The sequence below is a fragment of the Hyla sarda genome, chromosome 2 (genome assembly GCF_029499605.1).
Source record: "Hyla sarda isolate aHylSar1 chromosome 2, aHylSar1.hap1, whole genome shotgun sequence".
NCBI classification, from domain to species: Eukaryota; Metazoa; Chordata; class Amphibia; order Anura; family Hylidae; genus Hyla; species Hyla sarda.
The window spans coordinates 426,145,183-426,157,943 of NC_079190.1; the positions used below are offsets into that span (position 1 = coordinate 426,145,183).

The following is a 12,761-nucleotide window of genomic DNA, read 5'->3' on the forward strand; positions in this document are numbered from 1 at the left end:
CCTACACATTACCGGCACACAAAAAAAGGTGTAGAAAAATGCTTCACTTACACCTACAATGATGAATGTCGGCCATGCTTTTTAGTAGGCACCATGGACATAGGCACAAAAGTCTGGTTCAGAGCCTATTCATTTGTATTTGAGAGGCTTCTGGACATGCTCTATGACAAGAGAAGAGGGAGCCCGGAGCTTCAGCTATTATACTTGTAATGATATGGAGGAGACTGCCTGAAAAGAATCAGTTCAGAACAAGAAAATTGGATAGTAAAAATAAAAATTAGGTGTATCACCGAAAATTCTTATAAAACCTGTGAAGAATGACATTTTTTTGAAGACACATTTCCTTTAGACTATCATGAATGTGTCACTAATTCAGGTGTCGCATGATATGTGCAAAGTTATGTTTACATGGCTCAAATATGACATCGATTCCACACAAATATCCACAGTCAACAACAATCTGCTACTTATGTTAAAATGTGTTCAGCAGAAAAATGAAGGCCAGTGCCACATTTCTGCTCTAGAAATAATATGTGGCCGTACCCTGGGAGTTAAACTATAGGGATATGTTTTGTTTTCATGCAGATTTTTTGGCAGTATAAGGAAATTCTCTAATCTGACAGAACCATTTGTTTTTTCGTAAAGCAGGTTAGGAGGGCAGAAGAATAGGCCGTTTTTAAAGCCCCTTAGATATGAAGGATACTGCTTTGTCATAACAGAGGTGATTTATTATTTGGGTTGCTTCCAAGGCTGGGAAGTTTCTAAAGTCCACAAGGCCAAGTGTAATGTTTATATCAGTAGAGAACCTGGCGTATGACGTTCTCCGCACGTATTGCTAAGAAACTTAATGTTAGCGGTATAATCATAGCTAATTGTTATATATTCCTAATAGCCTATGTAGGTCTGTGCATTGTCAGGACCACGTACAGGCTCATTAGGACACTTAGCTGCACACATAATGAGTTGCTATTACATGGACAAATTAGATTTTGCTTTACTTTTTACCTGATCTGTATATTTTTATGTGTAGTGATTGACTATTTGTGCGCTCATCAGGGTAATCTAAGAACAAGAACCAAACTCTATTAATGGAATTATCTTCTAAAAAAAAAGTTATTCACAGAATAGAGAACACTTAATAAACTGTCCCACTTTATAAGTGGTGGAATACCCCCTTAATGGGGTTTCCTGTTGAGTTAACTCATTCATGAAATAATATTTTAGTCTTTTGTAGCGACAGATAACTGAGCCACCAGCAGTCTGTGCCTGAGAGAGAAAGATGGTAGCTGGGACCAAGTGCTGGATTATGGATTTATGGGCATTAACCCCTTAAGGACGCAGGACGTAAATGTACGTCCTGGTGAGGTGGTACTTAACGCACCAGGACGTACATTTACGTCCTAAGCATAACCGCGGGCATCGGAGCGATGCCCGTGTCATGCGCGGCTGATCCCGGCTGCTGATCGCAGCCAGGGACCCGCCGGCAATGGCCGACGCCCGCGTTCTCGCGGGCGTCCGCCATTAACCCCTCAGGTGCCGGGATCAATACAGATCCCGGCATCTGCGGCAGTTCGCGATTTAAATGAACGATCGGATCGCCCGCAGCGCTGCAGCGGGGATCCGATCATTCATAACGCCGCACGGAGGTCCCCTCTCCTTCCTCCGTGCGGCTCCCGGCGTCTCCTGCTCTGGTCTGTGATCGAGCAGACCAGAGCAGGAGATGACCGATAATACTGATCTGTTCTATGTCCTATACATAGAACAGATCAGTATTAGCAATCATGGTATTGCTATGAATAGTCCCCTATGGGGACTATTCAAGTGTAAAAAAAAATGTAAAAGTAAAAGTAAAAAAGTGAAAAATCCCCTCCCCCAATAAAAAAGTAAAACGTCCGTTTTTTCCTATTTTACCCCCAAAAAGCGTAAAAAACATTTTTTATAGACATATTTGGTATCGCCGCGTGCGTAAATGTCAGAACTATTAAAATAAAATGTTAATGATCCCGTACGGTGAACGGCGTGAACGAAAAAAAATTTAAAAAGTCCAAAATTCCTACTTTTTTAATACATTTTATTTAAAAAAAATTATAAAAAATGTATTAAAAGTTTTTTATATGCAAATGTGGTATCAAAAAAAAGTACAGATCATGGCGCAAAAAATGAGCCCCCATACCGCCACTTATACGGAAAAATAAAAAAGTTATAGGTCATCAAAATAAAGGGATTATAAACGTACTAATTTGGTTAAAAAGTTTGTGATTTTTTTTAAGCGCAACAATAATATAAAAGTATATAATAATGGGTATCATTTTAATCGTATTGACCCTCACAATAAAGAGCACACGTCATTTTTACCATAAATTGTACGGCGTGAAAACGAAACCTTCCAAAATTAGCAAAATTGCGTTTTTCGTTTTAATTTCCCCACAAAAATAGTGTTTTTTGGTTGCGCCATACATTTTATGATATAATGAGTGATGTCATTACAAAGGACAACTGGTCGCGCAAAAAACAAGCCCTCATACTAGTCTGTGGATGGAAATATAAAAGAGTTATGATTTTTAGAAGGCGAGGAGGAAAAAATGAAAACGTAAAAATTTAATTGTCTGAGTCCTTAAGGCCAAAATGGGCTGAGTCCTTAAGGGGTTAAAGGGGATCTGTCAGCTGCAATTCACATTCCAAACTACTCGAACTGTTAGATAGCTAGCTGTTAGGGCAAGGAGACACATAGTACCTTTCATAAACCTGTGCTTCCATAACATAGAAACATAGAACCTGTGCTTCCATAACATAGAAAATGCTTTTATTGTCTGGTGCAAAGAGTCAGAGGTGTTCTCAAGCCCCTAAAACTGCTGAGAACTGGAATGCTTCCTCGCTCCCCCACTTATCCCTGATCGAGGGTCTATTCACACGACGGAATTACCGCCAGCGGTATTCTGCCTCAAGTGAAAGCCCAATACACTTCTATGGTATTCTGCACTCCCATTGACACTTCGGAATTTCCGCTTGTGGAATTCCGCTAACGGAAATTCCGACGTGTCAATGGGAGTGCGGAATACCATAGAAGTGTATTGGACTATCATTTGAGGTGGAATTCTGCTGGCGGAAATTGCGCAGTGTGAATAGACCCTGACGATCACTGTTACTAAGTCTCAATCCTGTGCAGTGCATACAAATTGTGCGCAGGTGGGAGATTAGGAAACCACCAGAAAACATCTGTACATTTAACCTTAGGGCATTTGTTGACCTCCACGGACCCCCATTTGGATCAACAAAAAGAGAAAATCTTCAGTACTATATCTTCATTGTAAAAAAGCACAAAAAAACCTTTATTTTACAATAAACGAAGTGCATAATATTGTGCCCTTCTCAAGCATGCTGTCAATTTTGATCTAAAAATGTTGTACTTTGTTTTTATGTCGTTTTTGGAGAGAAGATATGGTGCTGCAGTTTTTTTTTTCTCTTTTTGTTCTATTGTGAGTTTAGGCATCAGTAAAAACATGGCAGTCAGATGTAATAAAAGCAGTATAGGCCTTATGCGGAGTTCCTTGCTGATCTTGAGATTGAGCTGTTCACAGTTATGATTTACCTAAGAGCAGTCGGCTGTACCTGTGTTGTCACTATTGAAATGATTTGGAACTTTGAGAAGCCTATATGTGACTCCCTCTGATTTAGAACTCCTATTTCTCATTGCCAGATCTCACTACTATATATATATATATATATATATATATATATATATATATTACTGTCCTATTTGTCACATAAAGATAAAAATTGCTGTCACTGCCGTACTTGTCTAATAGCCAGGATGGTACACAGACTCACGCAGTAGTGTCCCGGGATCCCAACGGTGCACGTGTCGGAACAGAAGTAGCATCTCAAATGGAACAACCGGAGAGGAATAGAAGTTCTGCTGCACACATCTCTGATCCAACACAGCTTTATTGACAGCAAAGTGCAGCGCACCGACAACAAATGTTTCGCTTTCACAGCCTCAATCTAACATTACTCCCCACCCCCTTAAATAGTTACCATTCACAATAACTTCATTAATAAAGACAAATTGAAAAAGTGCTCAATAAAAACACAAATCAAATACATTGATCACAAAAACACAGTATCATATTGCAAATAACCCAGATGTAATCATGGCTATTACGTAAATACATTAATATCTTTGTGCTCTTTTAAACCAGCTAGGCCGAGCGCTCTCGTCTTCAAAATCAGCTCAGTCTCGCACTGTAATAATATCTGATGAAGATCACCTCCTTTATGACGAGCATTAACCCTTCTTAGTCCTGGTTTTCGTTCTCAATGAGCGTCCATGTTCATTAAAACGTTTGAATAGTGGTTTAATGGTTTCTACCTATATATAATAGTTGACAATCACGTATTATCGCATGTACAACAAATGTCATTCTACAATTGATAAAATCCCTGATAATTTATTCAGTCTGGCCCAAACGGATAAACTGTGTCTCCAGAAAGCTGCTGCAACATCGGCACCTTCCACATTTGTGGTTACCCTTGGGAAAAGAATTTCTAGGGCTGCGAGATGTGGTTCCCAAGGGCAGCTTGTCTACTGGTCATGTCATCAGTTATAAATGTTTTTTCTGTAGCAGCATCTCAATGATCCCCTATCAATAGATAGAGGCATATACCTTGGTAGATGCATTGCCAGGATGCTGACCTTTAGTATTAGTATATCCCCTTAAGGACGCAGGGTTTTTCTGTTTTTGCATTTTCATTTTTTCCTCATCACCTTCTAAAAATCATAACGCTTTAAATTTTGCACCTAAAATTCCATATTATGGCTTATTTTTTGCGCCGCCAATTTTACTTTGCAGTGACATTAGTCATTTTTACCAAAATATTCACGGCGAAGCAGGATTCATTGTGCGACAAAATTGAAGAAAAAATGCCATTTTGTAAATTTTGGGGGCTTCCGTTTCTACGCAATGCATTTTTCTGTAAAAATGACATCTTCTCTTTATTCTGTAGGTCCATACGGTTAAAATCATTCCCTACTTACCATATATGCCGGCGTATAAGATGACCCCCAACTTTTACAGTTAAAATAAAGAGCTTGGGATATACTTGCCGTATAAGACTACCCCTCCAACCGCGATGTACAGCACCTTGTAGTCCCCCCCCCCCCCATATTAAGTAGGCAGTATAGTTCCCCCACAATAGTAGGTAGCTCCCCCACATTAGGTCAGCAGCTCCCCCACATTAGGTCGGCAGCTCCCCCACATTAGGTCGGCAGCTCCCCTACATTAGGTCGGCAGCTCCCCCCCCCATTAGGTCGGCAGCTCCCCCCCCATTAGGTCGGCAGCTCCCCCCCCATTAGGTCGGCAGCTCTCCCCCCATTAGGTCGGCAGCTCCCCCCCCCCCATTAGGTCGGCAGCTCCCCCCCCCATTAGGTCGGCAGCTCCCCCCCCATTAGGTCGGCAGCTCCCCCCCCCATTGGGTCGGCAGCTCCCCCCCCATTAGGTCGGCAGCTCCCCCCCCATTAGGTCGGCAGCTCCCCCCCCCATTAGGTCGGCAGCTCCCCCCCCCATTAGGTCGGCAGCTCCCCCCCCCCCCCCATTAGGTCGGCAGCTCCCCCCCCCCCATTAGGTCGGCAGCTCCCCCCCCCCCCCCATTAGGTCGGCAGCTCCCCCCCCATTAGGTCGGCAGCTCCCCCCCCCCATTAGGTCGGCAGCTCCCCCCCCCATTAGGTCGGCAGCTCCCCCCCCCCCATTAGGTCGGCAGCTCCCCCCCCCCATTAGGTCGGCAGCTCCCCCCACCCATTAGGTCGGCAGCTCCCCCCCCCATTAGGTCGGCAGCTCCCCCCCCCATTAGGTCGGCAGCTCCCCCCACATTAGGTCGGCAGCTCCCCCCCCCCCCACATTAGGTCGGCAGCTCCCCCTACAGACAACAGACATACAACTTCCAGCCATATACAGTGTATGGCTGGAGGCTGTATGTCTGTGTACTGCCCCCCACAGTGTTCCGGTCACCGCTCCTCCGGCCCGGGGTCACAATCTACTGCTATGGCCTATGGACCATAGCAGCAGTCCCGGGACCAGAGGAGCGGTGATCGGAACAGTGTAGATGATGCGCCGCCGGTCACTCACCAGGCCCCGGCCGGCGCTCATCCTCCTGCGGTCCTCCTGAGCCTCTATGGTTGTACGCACGGGATGTCACTGGTGTCCCGTGCGTACAACCATAGAGAGGTGGAAAAGTGCATAAGGACCGGAGGAGGACGCGCGGCAGGCGGGGAATGGTTAGTGACCCACGAACATCCTTATGTCCCGAAAAGATTTTTCGGGACACAGGGATGTCTGGCATAGGAATACTTATGATTATCTGCCCGCCCGGCTCCTGTGTGCGGCTGCAGGCGGGGGCCGGCCAGAGCATGTAAAAACTAATTCATGTATATTAAAAACCAGGGTGCCTCCAGCTGTTGTGAAACTACAACTACCAGCATGCCCGGACAGCCTTTGCCGGTCCGGGCATGCTGGGAGTTGTAGTTTCACAACAGCTGGAGGCACCCTGGTTTTTAAGTATACAGTTATTAGTTTGTACATGCTCTGGCCGGCCCCCGCCTGCAGCCGCACACAGGAGCCGGGCAGATAATCATAAGTATTCCTATGCCGGACCCCAATACCCGGCGTATAAGAAGAAAATTTCGGGTTAAAAAGTCGTCTTATACGCCGGGATATACGGTATATAGGTTTGATTTAATGTTACTTCTTAAAAAAAAAATAATCATAACTACCGTATATACTAGAGTATAAGCCGACCCAAATATAAGCTGAGGCCCCTAATTTCACCCCATAAACCCAGGAAAAGTTATTGACTCGACTATAAGCCTAGGGTGGGAAATACATCATCCCCCCTGTCATCATCCAGACCCCCGTCATTAACACCCTCATCATCATCACCCTGTCATCATCATCACCCTGTCATCATCATCACCTGTCATCATCCCCCCCTTCATCATTACCCTGTCATCATCCCCCCCTTCATCATTACCCTCTCATCATCCTCCCCTTCATCATTACCCTGTCATCATCCCCCTTCATCATCATCATCACCTGTCATCATCCCCTCCTTCATCGTTACCCTGTCATAATCCCCCCCTTCATCGTTACCCTGTCATCATCCCCCTCTTCATCATTACCCTGTCATCATCCCCCTTCATCATTACCCTGTCATCATCCCCCTCTTCATCATTACCCTGTCATCATCCCCCCTTCATCATTACCCTGTCATCATCCCCCCTTCATCATCCCCCCCATCTTCACCGGGTGGGCCCCTTCTTCACACCCGGCCCCGGAATAATGATGTTGCCTTGACGACGACGCACAGGGACGCAACGTCCCTGTGTGTCATCGTCAAGGCAACGTCATTATTCTGGGGCCGGGCGCGGAGAAGAGTCCCACCCGGTGAAGATGGACAGCCCGGAACGACTATCCCTCCACACCGGACGGTCCTGCAGCACAGATGGCCCGGACGAGCTCACCCGAACGTCCCGCCGAGCGGAGGCGAGTACAAAACTAAAGGGGGGAGGGGGAGCTGGATAATGACGAAGGCCCGGGGCAGTGGTCTTCAACCTGCGGACCTCCAGATGTTTCAAAACTACAACTCCCAGCATGGCCGGACAGCCGATGGCTGTCGGGGCATGCTGGGAGTTGTAGTTTTGAAACATCTGGAGGTCCGCAGGTTGAAGACCACTGAGGGCGGAGAGTTCACTCAAGTATAAGCCGAGGGGGGTGTTTTCAGCACTGTTTTCATACTCCAGTATATACAGTACATGCAAATTTATACGTTTTAAATTGTCATCTTCTGACCCCTGTAACTTTATTTTTCCACGTACAGGCCGGTATGAGAGATCATTTTTTGCGCCTGGATATGAAGTTTTTATCGGTATAATTTTTATATTGCTCTGACTTTTTGATCGCTTTTATTCATTTTTTCATGATATAAAAAGTGACCAAAAATACGCTATTTTGGACTTTGGAATTTTTTTTGCGCGTACGCCATTGACCGTGAGGTTTAATTAACGATATATTTTTATAGTTCAGACATTTCCTCACGCGGCGATACCACATATGTTTATTTTTATTTACACCGTTTTATTTTTTTTTTTTTATGGGAAAAGGGGGGTGATGCTTACTTTTATTAGGGAATGGGGTAAATGATCTTCATTAACTTTTTTTTTTTTATATATACTTTTTTTTTGCAGTGTTATAGCTCCCCCCCACCCCCTAGTGGCTATTACACTGCACATACCGATCTCATACACAGATCATTGCCATAGTGTATTCACCATGATGGTCCCGATCAGCCTGACTGAGCTGCCGGGAAGCTTTTACTTTCATTTTAGATGCGGCGATCAACTATGAACGCCACCTCTAAAGGGTTAATAGCACGGCACAACGATCTGTGCTGCACGCTATTAGCCCAGGGTCCTGGTTGTCATTAGCCGCCGGGACCACGCGTTTTATACCGAGACTGGGTACTGAGGATATATAATAATTTTGATTGTAAAGCCATCACTTTCTGCTGCTAAGGAATCATACCCAGTGACATATGACGGGTCAATGTACAGTAAATTGGGGCTATATCTGACATTGGTTATTAGTTCCAAGTTCAAATTCCAGTGTCATGTAATTTCTCAATGAATGAGGTCAAATTCCATCCCATTCAGTGGAAAAAAAACCCTCAATGAACATGGCTTCTAATGGAGACCATATACTCATTATTGGCTTTCAGCAGAGAGCGCGATAACCTGCAGGACCTTCACTGCATCTGATTATCAGAAGAGATAAAACCATGTATATAACTTTATAACAGAACGGTGATATCATAGTAATATATTCAGAAATTACAAATATGAGAGATCAAAGTATATGCCCGGACTACAATTCTGTATTCCATTCCATTTAACATGTACAAGCATTGTTCACTTCAGTTTAGGCATATGTATTTAATAAAGGGGGAGAAAAGATGGGTGGGTGCCCTACAGAACCACATGATAGCTGTTGGTTTCAGCTGCTGGTTCATTCTCATTTGGAAAAGAGGGTTGTTGAGATGGGACAACCCATAAGTCCCAATTCCCAGCATTGTAAAACAATTTCTTGAACATTCAGAACCATTCAAACATTTGGACACACCTGTTCATTCCATTAGTTTTTATTTTTTCAGTTTTACTGTTCCCTTCTTCGCTCCTGCACTGCTGCTGGTATAACAGAGCTCCTGTTAATGCCTCCGGGTTCAGAGATGTGATGTTTTTTTTTATGGATGTGTGCTTTCTTTTTTTTTTTCTCTTTTTTTTATTTATTTACTTTATTTTTTATGTTGGATGTATTATTCGTGCATGTATTTTGGCCATTTAAAGAAGTCCCATGCCTTGAAGTACAGAAAAACGTATCCCCTGGGTGGGGGTCATGACATGCTGCTCTGGGGGAGAACCCGGGCTCTGTACAAGAGATCGCAGGGAGGGCCACAGCGGTCGGACACCCCGCAAGCTAAAACTTATCCCTATCCAAATTTTTCTGTACTTAAAGGGGTACTCCACCCCTAGACATGTTATCCCCTATCCAAAGGATAGGGGATTAGATGTCTGATTGCGGGGGTCCCACCGCTGTGCTTACCTGCAGTACCCCTGCCATCTGGTGCATGGAGCGAGCTTCGTCCCATGCCTGATGACTGGCAATGCAGGGGCCGGAGGATCGTGACCTCACTGCCCTGCCACCCTCGTCACACCCAGCCCCTCAATGCAAGTCTATGGGAGGGGGCGTGATGGCCGCCACGCCTCCTCCCATAAATTTTCATTAAAGGGGTACTCCGCCCCTAGACATCTTATCCCCATCCAAAGGATAGGGGATAAGATGTCAGATTGCCGGGGTCCCGCTGCTGGGGACCCCGGGGATCGCTGCTGCAGCACCCCGTTATCTTTACTGCGCAGAGCGAGATCGCTCTGCATGTAATGACGGGCAATACAGGGGCCGGAGCATCGTTACGTCATGGCTCCACCCCTCGTGACGTCACGACCCGCCCCCGTCAATAAAAGTCTATGGGAGGGGGCGTGGTGGTCGTCACGCCCCCTGCCATAGACTTGCATTAAGGGGACGGGCCGTGATGTCATGAGGGGCGGAGCCATGACGTCACGCTGCTCCGGCCCCTGTTTCGCCCGTCATTACGCACAGAGCGAACTCGCTCTGCGCAGTAATAATGGCGGGGTGCTGCAGCAGCGATCCCCGGGGTCCCCAGCAGCGGGACCGTGGCGATCTAACAATCTAACAATAGTTTCAACATACAATGTTTTTTTCTGCACCATTGTAACTTTAAACCAGACTCAACATACAATGTACAGACAGTCCAGATCTGTGAAACGTGTCACAACTGGAGGAACTGACCAATCAGAATGGGCATTTTACTGGTAAATCACCTCTATTACTGAAGTGCCTGCACTGACTGGCTGTCTGGTAGCGCCCCCTACAGTACAGCGAGGAACTACAAGTTCTGTACTACTCCTTACCTGTGTCAGGGTTAGCTGCTCCTTTGGACACCAAGTAAGTGCGGCTCCATTTGGCACACTGTGTGTACTATATAGGACCCTGAAGAAGCTCCTGTCCTCTACATAAACCATTGTTTCCCAACCAGGGTGTCTCCAGCTGTTGCAAAACTACAACTCCCAGCATGCCCGGACAGCCAACGGCTGTCCGGGCATGCTGGGAGTTGTAGTTTTGCAATAGCTGGAGGCACCCTGGTTGGGAAACACTGACTTAGACAGTGATTTACAGCAGCTCTTTCTTACTTTTATATGTAAGGATTTGCTTTATCTATATTCGCTATCTACTTATTTTTCTTTAATCCTCACTTTTTCCTATTTTTGATGACATTTTGGGGCTTCAGAACCAATTACCAGGTTTCCATAGAGTTCTGGTCTCAACATACAATGGTTTCAACATACAATGGTCGTCCTGGAACCAATTAATATTGTAACTTGATGGACCACTGTATATAGATGTATAAATGTTGTGAAAATGTGAATCGCCTAATATTCAAGTCATTTTATTACTTTCAATGAGATTCCTCAAACTTTCATGCTTTTGTTACGGCTTCCAGAAAACTTCCCCATGCGGCGCCCCTGCTCATCCGCAGTGATGACAGATGCTATAGAAATTCTTTATTAAAATGTGTTGGGCAAAGGGATAAAATATAAGGTAATAAGACCTCCTGCTCACCGTGCCTTGGAACAGATTCAGGGTTTGATGCTATCAACTTTCCTCTTTTTCTCTTGCTTACTTAATATCACATTTTTTTTATTAGTAAGGTATTAATTCCAGGCGTTTAGGAGATAAGGGGCAGCGCTCGGGGAGAGATTCATTTCCTGAGACTTATCAGTGGGAAGAGCGTCTCTGTCTCGGAGTATTGTATTTATAACCGTGCTCTAATAATGTCCAGCCATGGGCCCGCTCACACTTTACAGCGATCTCATCACTGATATATTGTCCTTGTTTTTCTTAGAAACACAGCCTGGTACTCAGACCTGAAGACTAGAGATGCGCGAACTTACAGTAAATTTGATTTGTCACGAACTTCTCGGCTCGGCAGTTGATGTCTTATCCTGCGTTAAATTAGTTCAGCCTTCAGGTGCTCCGTTGGGCTGGAAAAGGTGGATACATTCCTAGGAAAGAGTCTCCTAGGACTGTATCCACCTTTTCCAGCCCACCGGAGCACCTGAAGGCTGAACTAATTTTACGCAGGATAAGTCATCAACTGCCGAGCCGAGAAGTTTGTGACTAATCGAATTTACTGTAAGTTCGCTCGTCTCTACTGGAAAAAGTGGATACATTCCTAGGAAAGAGTCTCCTAGGACTGTATCCACCTTTTCCAGCCCACCGGAGCACCTGAAGGCTGAACTAATTTTACGCAGGATAAGTCATCAACTGCCGAGCCGAGAAGTTCGTGACGAATCGAATTTACTGTAAGTTCGTTCATCTCTACTGAAGACCATTGCTGTTCAGTTTGTTAGTTAGGGTGTTCTATGCACATCTACTGGTTTGTGTTTAACACTAATAAATACTTTAGATATATATTTTGCATATTTTTCTGTCATATTTGTAGATGTCAAGAGTCTGCCATCCTGATTTACGTATTGTTTTTAATCTATTTTAATTGTTATTCTTTTTGTACAAAAATCCACCTTTTAATACATTTTCTCTGTTTAGTGGCTTAATTGTTTTTTCTTAATCAGTTTTAGTTATTTTATCCTTTATAAGCCTTGGATGGAGGGGTAATATATATATCTCAGCCTTCCAGATGAGAGAGCTTAAAACATGACTGGTCATGCTGAAACCGAAAATTTAGAAGGTGATAGGCTGAAAATTACTTTCCAAAAAATGATCAAAAAGTCACAGACGCAGAATTGGTACCGATAACAACTACAGATCATGTTGCAAACAAAATGATGCTTTTTTACTGGCCCATACACGGAAAAATAAAACATTTATAGGGGTCAGAATACAGCAGTTTTAAACATGTATTTTGTTTAAAAAGCGTTGACTTTTTTAAAAGTAGTACATTAACAGACAAGCATGCAAACATGGGTAGAGAACATGTCAGTGTTACCTTAAAGTGCACTGCGTAAAAGTGAATCCCCCCATAAATTGCAAAATTGCCAGTTTCTTTACAATTTCCCCTCACATATAATAATATTTTGGTTGTGCCATACATGTTATGGTAAAATGAAAGTTTTCATT

The 12,761-nt window shown here is 44.4% G+C and overlaps 1 protein-coding gene across 2 annotated transcripts in view; it reads left to right on the top strand.

The window, feature by feature from the left end:
* Nucleotides 1-12,761, top strand: part of NSRP1 (nuclear speckle splicing regulatory protein 1) — a 55,202-nt gene that overhangs the window by 15,687 nt on the left and 26,754 nt on the right. Inside the window, exon 3 of one of the 2 annotated variants that reach the window (XM_056558992.1) lies at nt 646-721. The exons of the other annotated variant lie outside the window; for it this stretch is intronic. Within the exon in view, the coding sequence (XP_056414967.1) occupies nt 646-721 (76 nt within the window). The remainder of the gene's footprint in view (nt 1-645; nt 722-12,761) is intronic. 2 annotated transcript variants of the gene reach the window in all.